A 13,001-nucleotide genomic window follows, 5' to 3' on the forward strand; every position below is an offset into this window, starting at 1 on the left:
GAAAAGTTAGTTTTTTCAATAGATAAATGGCTAAAAGACCAAGAATAAAAGAAGCCTCAAATAAAATCAGAAATGTAAAAGGAGACATTACAACTGAAACCAACATAATACAAAGGATCATCAGAGGTTTGTGAAGAACTGTATACTAACATACTGGAAAACCTGGAGATAATTGATACATTCCTAGCCACATGCAACCTGCCAACATTGAACCAAGAAGAAACAGAAAACATGAACAGAGCAATAAATAGTAATGACCCCTCAACAAAAAACCCAGGACCAGATGGCTTTACTGCCAAATCCCATCAAATTTATAAAGGAGAATTAATGTCAGTTCTTCTGAAACTATTTCAAAAAATGAAAGAAGAGAGAATTCTTTCTAACTCAGTCTACCAGACCCAGATTATTCCAATATTAAAACCAGGCAAGGGCACAACGAAATAAGAAAACGGCAGGCCAATGTCCTTGAACATAGACACAAAAATCCTCAACCCAGTTTGAAGCAAAGTGAACCCAACAACACATCAAAAAGATAACACAGTGATATAATGTGGGATTTGTCCCAGGGATGGGTATTTTGACATGCAAGTCAATAATTGTGATGTATCACATCAACAGAATAAAGGAACAACAAATACCATATTCTCAATAGACACAGAAAAGGCATTTGGTAAAATTCAACATTCTTTGCAAATTAGGTATAGAAGGAACATACTTCAATATAATGAAGGATATACAAGACCCACAGCTAACATCGTATTAGAAAAAGCTGAAAGACTTTCCTTTAAGAACTAGTTCAAGACAAGGATGCTCACTTCTAATTACCACCCCTCTATTCCACATAGTACTGGAAGTCATAGCCGGAGCAGTCAGAACATAGAAAGAAATAAAAGGTGGCCAAGCTTCGTGGCTCACACCTGTAATCGCAGCACTTTGGGAGACCAAGGTAGGCGGATCACTTGAGCCCAGTAGTTCAAGACCAGCCTGAGCAATGTGAGGAGACCCCTTTCTCCACAAGAAATACAGAAATTAGCCAGGTGTGGTGGTGTGTGCCTATAGTCCCAGGTATTCAGGAGGCTGAGGCAGGAGGATCGATTGAGCCCAGGAGGTCCAGGGTGCAGTGAGCCATGATCACGCCACTACACTCCAGCATGGGTGAGAGAGTAGGGACCCCGTCTCTAAGAAAAAAAATAGAAGAAAGGAAGGGAGGGAGGGAGGGGCATCCATATCATAAAGAGTATTGTCTCCTTTTTCAGGTTATGTGACCATATGTAGAAAAAAAACAAAAGAGTTCACCAAAAACTCATAAACCTGATAAATTCAGTAAAGTTGGAGGATACAAAGTTTGTACAAAAGTTAGTATCATTTCGGCCGGGCGCGGTGGCTCAAGCCTGTAATCCCAGCACTTTGGGAGGCCGAGGCGGGCGGATCACGAGGTCAGGAGATCGAGACCATCCTGGCTAACACGGTGAAACCCTGTCTCTACTAAAAAAAAATGCAAAAAAAAAACTAGCCGGGCAAAGTGGCGGGCGCCTGTAATCCCAGCTACTCGGGAGGCTGAGGCAGGAGAATGGTGTAAACCCAGGAGGCGGAACTTGCAGTGAGCTGAGATCCGGCCACTGCACTCCAGCCTGGGCGGCACAGCGAGACTCCGTCTCAAAAAAAAAAAACAAAAGTTAGTATCATTTCTATACGCCAGTAACAAATTGGATAATAAGGAAATCAAGAAAGAAGTCCTATTTACAGGTCACATAAAAATAAAATACATAAGAATAATAAATTTAACCAAGGAATATTCTCAAATACCGATGAAAGAAATTGAAGAGATCACACAAAAGTGGGAAAAGGTATGTCATCATATTTAAAATACATGTAGATACTAGTCTGTTTTATCATTTATCATAAAATATACAAAGATCCATTGTAAAAAGTTAACAGTTATTAAAACACACAAATACAAGGCAGCACGGTTGAAAGAAATGTAAACTGTGTTACATTTCTTCACAGTTGAAAGAAATGTAAACTGTGTTAAATCGTAACTGCATAAAATTAACGGTAGTATGTAATGTATTAATGGAACAGTTTCATAGCCACCTGTTGCTATTGTGATTGCAGGTGTTGCCAGTATCCACTTAAAATGTCATGTAACCTACCCTTATGAGCAGTTTGCCCCTCCAGTAGGTTGAGTTATTGCCGTAAAAGTGATCTCTTGTAGTTCTCACGTAGTTTTCATTGTATTTAGTGCAACTTCATGAACCTTGAATATGACACCATGGGACCTGTATGAAGTGCCATAGTGATGCTGGAAATGCTCCCAAGAAGCAGAGAGAAGTCATGACATTACAAGAAAAAGTTGTATTGCTTGATACGTACCATAGATAGAGGTCTTCAGCACAGGTGCTGCCATTTCACAAGGAATGACTTAGCATATCATTTAAAACACACAAGAGAACAGAAAAATCTACTCATGAAGCCATTGCAATAGCTACACTAACAGGCACAAAAATGGTATACTTTTTGCTAAATACCTTTTGCAGCTTTTATTTGGGTGCAGGATTTCTATAAGGAAGGCGTACCTATAGTATCCAATGTGATTTGAGGAAAAGCAAAGCAAAGGATATAGAGCTGGAGAATTCAGCGGCAGCAAAGGTTGGTTTGAAAAGTTTAGAAAGAGATTTGGCTTTAAAAATGACAAGATAACAGGAGAAGTAGCTTTTGACAAGAAATAGCAGTCAAGTCAGGTTCCCAGATTTCATTAAGAAAATCATTCAGGAGAAAGGTTATTTTTCTGAACAGATTTTTAATGTTGATGAAAGTACCCTATCTGAGGGGGGAAATGCCACAAAGGACATTTAGTAGTAAGGAAGAGAAAAGAGAACTAAGACTTCAGGCATTTGTTTTGTGCAAATGCAGTCAGGTCTATGATTAAGACTGCCGTTATTGATAAAGCTACTAAACCCCAGCCTAGAAGGGAAATTATAAATACCATCCACCAGTTTTTAATTGCAAAACAGGGAGGACCGAATAGTGGGAACTCTTTCTGAATTGGTTTTATAGTGCTTTGTCCCTGAAATTAGGAAGTACCTTGCCAGAGTAGGACTGCCTTTTAACGTGTTTTTGATATTGGAACATGTCCCTGGCCACCCAGAACCCCATGAATTCAATACTGAAGGCTTCAGAGAGGTCTTCTCGACTCCAGACATGCCTCGAATTCAGCCTCTAAAGCAGGGGGTCATAAGGACCCATACGGCTTAGTACACACAGTATGCTGCGTAAAGCATTTAATGCTATAGAATAGAATCCAGATAAAACATCATGAAAGTCTGGAAAGATTGCACTGTTGAAGATGTCATTATTATTATAGGAAGTGCCATGAAAGTCTAAACAAAAGATTTCTATTGGAGAAAACTGTGTTCAGGCATTGTACATCAGTTCACAGTATTTGTGATAGAGCCAGTCAAGGAAATCATGAAGCGGATTGTGGATATGACAAAAAAAAGTCAGGGTTTCAAGATAAGGATGTTGGAGAAATTCAAGAACAAATAGATACTACACCAGAGTAATTAATAGGAGATGACTTGATGGAGATGGGTGCTTCCATGTTGTTCATGGGGCAGCTGTGATAACAATATCAAACAAACTATAGGTTGAATACCCTTTATCCAAAATGCTTTGGACCAGAAGTTTTTCAGATTCTGGAATATTTGCATTATACTTACCATTTCAGCATACAAAATCCAAAATTCTGAAATTCAGAATGCTGTAGTGAGCATTTCCATTGAGTTTCTTGTTGGCACTGACAGTGTTTCATACTTTAGAGCTTTTCAGATTTTGATTTCAAATGCTTAACTTATACAGAAAGTGGAAAAGGCAGGAATACCTCCAATTTCATTGTATGGCACCAGTATCATTCCTAATACCAAAACTAGACAGAAATAAAACTACAGACCAGTTCCCCTCTGGAACGTAGATGCAAAAATTCTAAACAAAAATTTAGCAAATTATATTCAACAATATGTATAAATTCATCATGACTAGGTGGTGTTTACTCCAGGAATGTAAGTTTCATTTAACATTCAAAAATTAATGTATTATTACCATATTAGCAGGCTGAAAAAGTTAAAACTGTATGATCTCAATAGATGGAGAAAAGATATTTGCCAAAGTCCAACATCGATTCCTGATTTTAAAACTTTCCTCAAACTATTAGGGGCATCTATGAAAAACTTGACAGCTACCATTATATTTAATGGTGAACAACTAAATTCTTTTTTCTAACATTAGGAACAAGAGAAGAATGTGTCCTCTGGTCACTTCTGTTTCTGCGTTGTTCTTTAGATTCTAGTCAGCACAGTAAATAAAAAGGAAGAGAAGTAAAAGGCATCCATTGTGGAAATGTAGAAGTAAGCTGCCTTCATTTACAGACAACATTATTTTCTGTAGAAATTTCGTGTAGAAAATATGTTGGAATCTATGAAAAAGACCAACAGATTTAACAAGGTTCCATGATACAAGATCAATATAAAAGAATTAATTTTATTTCTATATATGAGTAATGAAGAATTGGTTTTTAAAAATGCATTGTCATCAAGCAGATGGTGCACACCTGTAGTCCCAGCTACTTGTAAGGCTGAGGTAGGAAGATTATTTGAACCCAGGAGTTTAAGTCCAGCCTGGGCAACATAACAAGACCGCATCTCCAAGAAAGTTAAATTTTAAGAAATCCCATTTTCCATATTATCAACAAATAGGAAATTCTTAACAATAAATCTGACAAAATATGCCATATGCCCTATATACTGAAAACTAACTATTGCTGAGAGAAATTAATCAACTAAGTAGGTAGAGAGCTAAGTAGGTAGAGAGACACATACACAGTGTTGAGTGGAAAACTTAATGTTATTAAGATGCCGTTCTCCCCAAGTGGATGTATACATTCAGCACAATCTCATTGTAAATCCCTGATGTCTTTTATCATAGAGATGGACAAGCTGATCCTAAAGTTCATATGGGAGTGCAAAATCTCAAGAAGAACCACAAGGATGTTAGAATAGAAAGGAAATGTAGGATGGTTAACACCACCTAATTTTAGACCTATTACAAAGCTTCAGAAATCAGGACAGGATTGTTTTTCCTTAATGGTAAATAGATGCGTGGTGTCCGCACATAGACCCACACATTTATGTACAATTGATTTTTGACAGATTTGGAAAGGTGATTCTGTGGAGAATGGACAACCTTTTCAGCAAATGATTCTAGACCAATTGTATGTCCATATGCAAAAAAAAAAAAAAAATTCGTCTGTACCTGACAGAATACACAGAATGAGTCAGAACCCTAAATACAACGTATAAAACCATAAAACTTCTAGAAGAGAAAACAGGGAGATGTCTTTGTAACCCTGAAATAGGCAAAGATTCCTTAATATGATACTAGAGCACAATCTACCAAATGAAAAAATGATTGACTTCATCGAAATTGCCATAAAGTGAGGGAAAATACATGCAAAAGGATTTTTATCTGGTATATGTAATGTTCTCTCAAAAGTCAATAATAGAAAACAACTCAGAAGTACAGGCAAAAAAATTGAACGGACACTTCACCAGAAACAATGTACATATGGCCAATAAGTACAGGAAAAGATGGTCAACATCGTTACAATAGGGAAATGCAAATTAAAACTGTAAGGAGGCTGGGTGCTGTGGCTCATACCTGTAATCTCGGCATTTTGGGAAGCCAGAGCGAAAGGATTGCTTGAGCCAAGAAGCTTGATACCATCTTGGGCAACATAGTGAGACCTCGTCTCTACAAAAATAAAAATAAAAAAATTAGTTGGGCATGGTGGTGCACCCCTGTAGTTCCTGCTATTCAGGAGGCTGAAGCAGGAGAATCACTTGAGTGAGCCCCAGAGGTCGAGGCTGCAGTGAGCTGTGTTTGCACCACTGTACTCCAATCTGGGAGACAGAGCAAGACTTTGTCTCGGAAAAAAACAGAAACAAACCAACACAAAAAACCCACAAAAACTCACCATACCAAGTATTGGTGAGAATGTGGAGGAACTATTATAGTTACACATTGCTGGTGCAAATGTAAAATAGTGTGCTCAGTTTGGAAAACACTTTGGCAGTCTCTTAAATAAAAGTCAGACACCTGTCAGGTGAGCCCATCTTTCTACTTGTTGTGTTTACCTCAGGAAAAAAGAAAGCATATGTCCATGCAAAGAATTGTACAGTCTTCATACAACTAAAGAATGTTGTCAGCTTTTCAGTGCAGCCAAAAACTGGACCACAATGCAGATGTCCCATCAACAGGTGAAAGGATATTGTGGGCCAATCTCTTCAGTGGGATACTAGATAACATTAGAAAGGAGTTAACTGTTGAAACATGCACCAAGGTGGATTAATCTCAAGATAATCATGCTGAGTGAAAGAAGCCTACACGCAATGGTACATACTGTATCTATTCCTTTTATATAAAATTCGTGAAGTTGCAAACTGCTATAGCAAAAAGTAGATCATGGAGGGATGGGGTGGCGGGAGGAGGGAATTAGGAAGGGGCACAAAGAAATTTGGGGATGTGATCGATGCACTGTCTTGATTGTAGCTAGGTTTTCATAGGTCGTGTAAACAAAAGTGTAGATTTCATATGCAACTTCAAACTGTAACTTTAAATATATGTCAAGGTGTAGATTTTAAATATATGCAGTCTATTTTACGTCAGTTCTGTCTCCATAGGCGGTTTAAAATCAGCATGATAGAGGGGACTCATAGATTAGGCTTTGAAGACAGAGCAGCCACACGCAGTGTGTGGATTTTATATCTCGATTCAAACAAGCCAGCTACTTAAAGACATTCTGTAAACACCTAGGGAACTTGTAGTATAGTGTGAGTATTGGATAATGTTGATTAATCATTGTTACTTTTGTTAGGAAAGATAATGGCATCTAACAAAAGCCTGTATCTATTAGAGGTGCTTAGTGAGAATTTTATGGCTGAAATGATGTGATGCTTGTGATATGCTTCAGAATCATCTAACACAATAAAAAGGGGAAACAGATGAAAAATAGAAGTAAAATTCTGGTAATGGAAGCCAGATGCTAGGTACATAGGGAAGGCTTTATTAAATTATTCTCTGTTCTTTTGTGTATTTAAAACTTTCCCCTACCTTTTTTCTCACATGTTTGTGTGGGTTTTTAACATTCTTAAGGTGTCTTGTTTTGGTCTCCGCCTTGCTCCGTGAGAAGCAGCATCTGCCTTTTCCCGCAGTGTAGGGCACGGATGTGTCTAGAGTGACCATCTCCTTAATGTGCCAGGGACAGTCTCGGTTTGTGCCCTTTGTCCCAGTGTGAATGTTCTAGGGCCCTCTGATTGACAAAGCTTTTCTAATTTGAACAGGAAAGCAGATGCTCTCCTTAGTTTTCTTCACATACCTGTTCTTTACACCTGTTTATCTTTACCAGATTATGACTTTGCCTGGAACCTCCTCCTATCCCTACACCCGGAACCGCCTCCTAACCCTATGCCTTTCCCGTCTCACCCCTTCCCAGTCTTAACCTGGGCCTCGACTTCTCAAGACCTTCCTTGATGTTCCTCCCCTGCCTCTCACCCCACCCCTCCTAGTTGCCTCCTCTGCGCTGCCACCTGGCCCTGGGCATGCTTGAGGGTTCACCATTAATGTAACTGTTCTCAGTTCAGTGAGCTTTTCAAGGGTAGGGATCACCATCTCTTCATCTTTGGGTTGTTGGTGCCAAGCAGTGCTAGCCAGTATCTGGGAGAATGTTGCATAAATCCAGCCCTAGAGATTCTCTGACCTCACCTTAGAGATAATGAAAACAGCTCAACCCTGGAAGGTAAATACACCTTCCTAGGATGACAGAGGATAGTATAGCAGAGCCAGAAGTAGAGCTGTGACGCGTTCCTTCTGTTCACGCTTGATGATGTGATAAGCAATTTCAAGGAGCAATCAGGGTTCCCTTTTTCTAAGACAGCATTTACACACTTGATAGTGATCATTCCTTGAGCAGAATCCAAAAGCCATTAGAGCAGCAGGAGTGGCTCTGGAGTGTACAAGAAGTAGGTTTGATAATGCTGTGATATTTCAAATGTTTATTCAACACAAAATGCAGCAATTATGACACCTGACTTTTTTACTGCTAGGGAATTGAAGACCTATATTTCTAGGGAGTTTGACCTAACAGGGTGCTCTAACACTTTTTGTTATTCAACCAGAATGCTGAATCTGTGGCACAGCCACCAGTTTTTCTATTTAAAAAAAAATTTTTTATCATTCTCTTATATGTAGGACATGGAGAGGAATGTAGTAAAATGGAGACTTTATACTTTTAATTGCTTAGAAATAAAGTACGTCATTCAGAGATCTTACACTTACTATCTGTTTTCATTTGCAATTTTCACAGCGTCGTCTTGGAGATGCAGCTAAGAAAGCCATCAGTAAATTGACAACCAGGACAGTAAAGAAGGGTGACAAGGTACAGTAATGAACTAACTTTAGCACTGTAAAAATAATCAAACAGTTTTGTTTTTGTTTGGTGGGAGAGGACACACCCTAATTGTTTACATTTCATTTGTTAGATTTTCTCCCAACTATACTACCTAATGCTTTATTTTAAACTACTTTCTTACAGTAACTCTAGCTGTGTTTTCCTACAGAGTTTTCTTCTGCTAAAACCTAGCATACATTTTCAGAGAATTCTAGTGGGACCATTTGTGCGTTAAAAAGCCAGAAGATGTGTGTTTTCTTCCTATACTTCCTGGGACTTTGCTGTGTCTCTTGTTGTTTTATTTTTTCACTAATTACATGGAGAATTGAAGACCAGTATTTCTAGGGAGTTTCACCTAAAAAAGGGCTCTTTTTACAGGGTTGAGCAGTTTGAAAGAAGAGCAAAGTGTGTCAGGGTCATCGCTGGTGGCTTGGAGGACCAGGGAGAGAGGCAGTGTCAGGCTGCTGTGGTGGAGACCTCTGACTGACATCCCCCTCTCAGAGCTCTAGTTACAGTAGAGCCCTGCTTCTCCGCTAGAAGGACACAGCTGCACCTTAGTGCTGCCCCTACATTCAGAGTGTTCAAGGTTTTCTAGAATGGGAAAATGGAATCTCAAAAGGCATAAAACCAAAACTGTCTCCTGCCCCACACCCAATTCTAATGTTTAAGCACAGAGTTGTGCCTGGAAGAATAATTTCATATGATTCTCTGTCTTAAGTTTTATCAGTTTCTTGGACTTTACCCATTGTATTCCCATTGCCTTGATACCACCATATCTAGTTGCCTTTGAAACAAGCTTCAGAAGGTGGAGACATTCTTAGTGAACTTTATTGTGCACCAAGGAAACAGAAAAGGGGGGAAATCACTCAAGAAAATATAAGTAGCATCAAAACAGCTTGCATTTCAGTGGCAGAGGAGTGGTAACCAGAGGTAACAGTGTAAATGTGTTCTTGGCCTGGTAGCCTCAGCTGCCACATTAGGATGAAATTCCCTGGAGCGGATTTAACCTACCCATTTTACATTGTATCCCAGGCCAGCACAGTTATTTCCTTTAATCATTAAAGCCAATTCATCTTAGTTTGTACCTGCTAGGCCTGGCAAGAGTTGTCCACTGAGTTTCAGTCCAAGTGACAATGACATGGCAGATAGTCTGTTTTCCTGGCTTAGGTTCCTGGCATGTTTTGTTTTATAACAACTTTTGCAAAACCCCTTCTCAGTCCTAGGAGGAAGGAATTCAATTCATTTGGTGTCTAAATACCTGGCTGACTCTTTCTCACTCTTGATGAATACTAAGTATTGAATTGAGCCAATGACTCTTCTCCATCCCAAATCTGTGACCAGATTCACAGCTCCCAGTCTTGGGGTGGGTTTCTAGACAGCAGTCTACTGGGACTCGACTCACCGTCTTTCCTGTCTGTACTTCAGTGTGTCTTTAAGTGGGCATCCTGGTGAGCAACCAGACTGTCAGACGTAGCAGTGAAACCTCTTCAGACCAATAAGTCATACAGGGGCAATGAGGGACGGGGAGATCATGATGGTCCAAGCTGATTCTAACCTTGAAAAAATTAGAGTTTTTTCATTACAACTTCATTTTTGTAAGACATATCATAAACAGAATTAATACAGATTGTTATAATTTTAAAAACAAAATAGATTCGCTTAGACATAATTTGGGCCAATATAGTTAGGCAAATAAAAACAAATTAATTTTAATCATTTTTCACTTTATAACACTTGCTTACCATAGTAGCCCCAGAAAGATTCTGAGCTGAATTGCATCCCAGCCATGTGTATACTTGCAGCATGTGACTTTTGTTTCTGTACTTTTCATTTTAGGAAACTGACCCAGACTTTGATCATTGCGCAGTCTGCATAGAGAGCTATAAGCAGAATGATGTCGTCCGAATTCTCCCCTGCAAGTATGTCAACTTCATTTGTTTGAAAAAGAATGATATTAATGTGCTTTATATGCCTCCTTTTCAGAGTGGGCATCTCCGTTGCTTGTGAGTGCCACCCACCCCGTGGCTTTCTGGAGGCCACGTCTGCTGTGCATTGCTGGCCATGGGGCTGAGGCCGGCAGGGAGTGGTGCTGCTCAGCAGGTGCAGGCTGCATAGCCTTCCTAGGTGTAGCCAATATGCGACGTGGCACGCAGCCTCCAGACTCCCCAGACACAGCCTAGGAGTGTTGAGGTTGAGAATTCTTGTTCTTTGGTTTCATTTGTCTTTTTATGTTTGTTTTTCTTTCTTTTTTTTTTTTTTTTTTTTGAATCAGAGTCTCGCTCTTTCACCCAGGCTGGAGTGCAGTGGTGCAATCTCAGCTCACTGCAAGCTCCATCTCCCGGGTTCAAGCAATTCTCCTGCCTCAGCCTCCTGAGTAGCTGGGATTACAGGCACCCACCACCACACTCCGCTAATTTTTGTATTTTTAGTAGAGACAGAGTTTCGTCATGTTGGCCAGGCTGGTCTCGAACTCCTGACCTCAGGTGATCCGCCAGTCTCAGCCTCCCAAAGTGCTGGGAATACAGGCGTGAGCCACTTCACCCGGCCTGTTTTCTTTAAAGATGGGGTTCTTGCTATGTTGCCCACAGCTGAACATGAACTCCTGGACTCAAGCAGTTCTCCTGCCTTGTCCTCTCAGAATGTTGGGATTACAAGCGTGAGCCACTGTGCTCGGCATTGATTTGTGATTCATGTAGGTTTCAAAAACAGTCCCTTGTTCCTGTCCATCTTAGACTACATCACTAGGCCCTTCAGTGAGACTTCCATCGAACTCACCTGGCTCTGGGTACCACAACTCCAGGGACGTGGATTAAATATTTTTCTAAACCTGGATTATGCAAAATGGAGAGAACTGATACCTGCTTTGTGCCTGCTGTGATTCAGGTGCTCTGCTCTGAGCAGACTGTACTCATCTTCTCCTAAATTATCTCAGCAGTCCTAAGAGGGTGTTTTTTCCCTGTTGTGCAGTGAAGGATGGTGAGCCAGTAGCAGGTTCCAGGGTTGCACATTCAGAAATGGCAGAGCTGTGTCAAGGCCTGCCTTTAATGTCGTGCTCCCCACATAGGACCCAAGCCTCCCTCCGTGAGGAGAAGATTCGCCTGTGCCTGGGTGCCCATGTTGGTTTCTCCCATGGCTCCTCTCGAGCTGGGGAGTATGAAACTAAGATACACAGTTCTGAGTGTCAATTGGATAAATAGGAAATCACCTGCCAAGAAGCCTAAAACCAAAGAGTTTGCCTCTTCTCCCATCTATTTAAAAGACATCCACACAACTCCAGCCTTATAATATGGAGCATGTGAATTAATAAAATAATTGTGAGTTGTTATCTCCATGAGGCTACCGGTCTTATTTTACTTACAAAGTATCTATTTTGTGTCTAGGAAAATCTGTTTTTAAAAAAAGAAAAACAAACTGAAGAAGAATTACATATACTGAAACAGAAATCCAAGATTCTAGAAGTCAAGTCATTCTAGTTTATATATAAAGGAAAATCTATAAAACTAAATGTAGGCTGTCCTGTAGAAAATTAAACTATGGAACAACCAGTCTTCCTTCACATGCAGTCATTGATGGTCTAAACGTGAGGCTAAAGGAAATGCACACGCAAGTGCAAATCAGAAGGAGGGCCAGCGGGACACAGGGAGGCGTCGTCCGCACTTGCCTGCTTCAACACTGGAATGACCAGGAGAAGCCAAGGCGCTCCAAATTCTGTCTTGCTATTTCAGCCCCGGATCCTCTAGAACCGTGTGGTACCTAAAAATGAGGGCCTCCAGAACCATTCATGGGCATTACTAAAATGAGGGGTCCTCAGGGGAGGCTCGGCCTGAAGTAGGTTATTCTGGGAGCTTAATCCCATTATCTTCATCCCTTCAGTGTTGACTTTTCACAGTTTCATTTGGAGTTATCTTTTTCCTTTTGTATAATTTTTATTTTTTGTAGAGTTGGGGTCTCACTATGTGGCCCAGGCTGCTGTGAACTCCTGGCCTCAAGTAATCCTCCCATCCTAGCATCCTAACATGCTGGGATCACAGGCATGAGCCTGACGTCTGTCCCTCTTCTTAAAATTTAGTTCACTGCTTTCCAGACCTGACTGTGCATCGGAGTCATTGGGAGGCTTTCAGAAACATCCCGAGTGGAGGCCAGGCGTATGCACTTATAAGTTCCTGCCCGATTCTGATGCTGCAAGGCCACGCCCTCCAGCAAGGTCTAGGCCATGGTTGATCTGAACCATTTCTGCAGCTGCACCTGCCACCATAGAAGTGGTTTGTGTTTGTGGTCTGCTTATGAGTGTTAGAATTTTTCACGTACTTCTTTCATTGCGCCCTCTATGGTACTGTCACTCAGCTGTCTTTCAGTACTGGGTCATTGTGTTACTATCCGTGCTCACTGCCCTGGCTGAGTGTAGAGTTTTCCCTGTTGCTGTGGAACTGAGCGGCTGTTTGTTCCTCTGACACCCCCTGCGTCACCAAGCTGTAACTTTCCCTAGACTGCACCGCACAGC

At 40.7% G+C, this 13,001-nt stretch overlaps 1 protein-coding gene across 1 annotated transcript in view; it reads left to right on the top strand.

Moving 5' to 3' along the window:
* Positions 1-13,001, top strand: part of RNF130 (ring finger protein 130) — a 109,225-nt gene that overhangs the window by 77,355 nt on the left and 18,869 nt on the right. Inside the window, exons 4-5 of the mRNA XM_023193656.1 lie at positions 8,417-8,488; positions 10,337-10,419. Coding sequence (XP_023049424.1) covers positions 8,417-8,488; positions 10,337-10,419 — 155 coding nt within the window. The remainder of the gene's footprint in view (positions 1-8,416; positions 8,489-10,336; positions 10,420-13,001) is intronic.

Source organism: Piliocolobus tephrosceles, chromosome 4 (assembly GCF_002776525.5).
Source record: "Piliocolobus tephrosceles isolate RC106 chromosome 4, ASM277652v3, whole genome shotgun sequence".
In the NCBI taxonomy this organism is placed as follows: domain Eukaryota; kingdom Metazoa; phylum Chordata; class Mammalia; order Primates; family Cercopithecidae; genus Piliocolobus; species Piliocolobus tephrosceles.